Below are 3,020 nucleotides of genomic sequence, written 5' to 3'. Positions count from 1 at the left end.
GGAGGGGAGGGGAGGGAGAAAGAAATGAATTCTCCCTTCTCACCTGGCCTGACCAGTTGGTATATTCCATTCCTCTCGCTGACCAGTACTTCGCGATTTTGATTTGTCTTTGCAAACAGAATCCGGCTGTTTCAAAGTGCGTTTGGCTGGAGGGGATACGTGGCTATCGCTTAAGCTACCATCAACTTCAGTTTTCTGAAACGCAGCAATAAAAATGTATTTATTATTCCTACCAAGGTTAACATTCTTGGAGAGTGTTTTTTGTTTTAATTTATATGGAGATAATTTTAACCAGACTGGTAACAATCGTAAAAATTTTTTAAAAAAAACAAAACTTATGACTGCTTGGAGTGTGTAATTATTTCTGTGACAACCCTCAGACATGCCTAAGTACTCCAGAACACAAATCCTAAAGCAAGGACACGTTACTACCATGGAACCTTCCCTTTTAGGAATCATAACACAGCCAATCCATTCAAATTATACCAAGTTTCTCCACAACACCTCTTAGTTCAAGATCCTATCCAGGAGCACACTGCACATCAGATCTCCTCTTCTTTCACTTTGCGGCAAAGCCTGTCTTTAATTCTCTTTAACAATCTTGACTAAAAGAATACAGAGTTTGGGCTGGAGGGATGGCTCAGAGGTTAAGAACATTGGTTGTTCTTCCAGAGGTCCTGAGTTCAATTCCCAATAACCACATGATGGCTCACAACCATCTATTATGAGATCTGGAGACCTCATCTGTCATGCAGACAGAATATTGTATACATAATAAATAAATAAAATCTTAAAAAAAAGAATACAGAGTTTAACAGGGCATGGTGGTGCACACCTTTAATCCAAAGGTGAGGCAGAGGCAGAGGCAGGCTCATCTCTCTGATGAGGCCAGCCTGGTCAACAGATAAATTCCAGGACAGCCAGGACTACACAGAGAAACCCTGTCTTCAAAAACCACACCTATAATCCTACCTCCAAGGCTGAAGCAAAAGGATTAACTCAAATATGAAAACAGCCAGAACTACACAGTTGAGTTCTAGAACTAAAGGACAGCAAGACCCTATCTCCAAAAAACACAAGAAATAAAGGGGAAGGGTATGGAGATGGGGGAGGAAAAGGGAAGGGCAGATAACACCTTTCATTTGCTAAGCCAACCCTTCAGTCTGGGTCTAGGTTATTCTCCTCATAATCAATATGAGTGAGGCAACACATTTTTAGAAGGAATTTTATGCTGTACACACTAAATTCTCCTTCCCCAATCACTTGACCATAATCACCAGGGCAAGCTGGTGTCTGACATTTTCCGTATCTCTTTTACTACATAATCGTCTGAAAACTTAACAATATCCTGAATCAGAAGCAAACATCCTCCAAAACCTCACTATACAGTGGTATTATTATTATTATTATTATTATTATTATTATTATTATTATTATTATTTTCTCTGTACAGCCTTGGCCATCCTGGAGCTCACTCTGTAGACCAGACTGGCCTCTAACACAGAGATCTGCCTGCCTCTGCTGCTGAGTGCTGGGATTAAAGGTGTGTTCCATTACCACCTGGTCTAACAGTGCCTCCCCTTGTCACTCGTTCTACATTTTTAGTTGGCAGTCTGCCTTAAGAGAAAATGTCCACCTTTCCCACTAATTTACTCATTCCTATCAAGTGTAGACTCATAGATTCTCTATACTGCAAATCATAACACTTTACTCTTATTTTGTTGCTTAAATTATGTAACATTTGGCTAATGGGAACCCTTAAAAAGTGATTACTGTATCTTTTGACACACCCCATCATTATGAATACTTCTTATAGAATTATCAGGATTTATTTTTTACTTTCCCTTCCTGGTCCTATAATCATTTCTGTATGGAACCCTGGTTCCTTTTGGTAAAAGATGGTATTTAGAAACCAAGAACTAGGGGGAGGGGGGAGGGAAATGGGAGGCGGTGACGGGGAGAAGACAGAAATCTTTAATAAATAAATAAATAATAATAATAATAAAATAAATGAGTATTTACTTAGGAAAATAAAAAAAAGAAACCAAGAACTAGGTAATAAGTGCACATGCTGTTATTTCACAGCTAGTGAGCCCTCTCAGAAAAAAGAACCACAAACATGAAGCACAAATATATACATATCTATTTCTAAAGCAGTATATAAATAATAAAAAGACATGGGCTTATCCCAACACTCCTAATTCCTATCCACATCTTAATCCTGTCTTTTACTCTTCTACAATTCTAAACCTGGCTTCCATTATTATCAATACATTTATTTAACCAGGCATGGTGCCTCATTACTTGTAATCCCAAAACCTAGGAAACTCAAACAGAAGGATTTCAAGAGTTCAGTCCAAGCCCCCTACACATATGTAACATATATATGTTTTATTTTGTTTTTCAAAAAAAGCAGGGAGAGCAATAGCAGCTAGACACACACACTTTCACTCCCAGAATTTGGAAGGTGGAGCCAGGAGGAGTTCAAGGTTAGCCTCCTCTGCTAAGTGAGATCCAGTCTAAACAACAAAAATGGCCCTGGGTTTGATCTGCAGCACCACAAAATATGGAAAAGATATCATGTCATTCTAGATAAGTATTTCAAAAGCATATATAACAGCAACAATATGCCTAATATAAAAATATTTAAGAATATTTTTATCCAGGCACAGGAGACTGAGGTAGGAAGCTGCTCAAAGGGCAGCCTGGGAAACAGGGAAACTCTGTAACAAGGAAATTACAATCCCTTAGAAAATATAATCATTTCCTTTTATGCTATATATTTAAAAAATGCACAAAAATTATCCAGTTCATAAATATACATCTTTATGTTTTTCCAAAGCAAGATAACTGTAATATACTAGAGAAAATGTAGTTACTAGGAGCTAAGAATGCAGCTCAGTGGTAGTGCTTAGTATCCATGAATTAGAAGAAGAAGAAGAAGAAGAAGAAGAAGAAGAAGAAGAAGAAGAAGAAGAAGAAGAAGAAGAAGAAGAAGAAGAAGAAGAAGAAGAAGAAGA

At 37.7% G+C, this 3,020-nt stretch overlaps 1 protein-coding gene across 1 annotated transcript in view; it reads right to left on the bottom strand.

Moving 5' to 3' along the window:
- Atad2b (ATPase family, AAA domain containing 2B) overlaps window positions 1-3,020 on the bottom strand; it is a 134,963-nt gene that overhangs the window by 111,151 nt on the left and 20,792 nt on the right. Inside the window, exon 2 of the mRNA XM_005360570.3 lies at window positions 44-195. Coding sequence (XP_005360627.1) covers window positions 44-195 — 152 coding nt within the window. The remainder of the gene's footprint in view (window positions 1-43; window positions 196-3,020) is intronic.

The sequence above is a fragment of the Microtus ochrogaster genome, linkage group LG3 (genome assembly GCF_000317375.1).
Source record: "Microtus ochrogaster isolate Prairie Vole_2 linkage group LG3, MicOch1.0, whole genome shotgun sequence".
In the NCBI taxonomy this organism is placed as follows: Eukaryota; Metazoa; Chordata; class Mammalia; order Rodentia; family Cricetidae; genus Microtus; species Microtus ochrogaster.
Note: the sequence above shows the minus strand (reverse complement) of the source record. Positions and strands in the feature narration are given on the sequence as shown.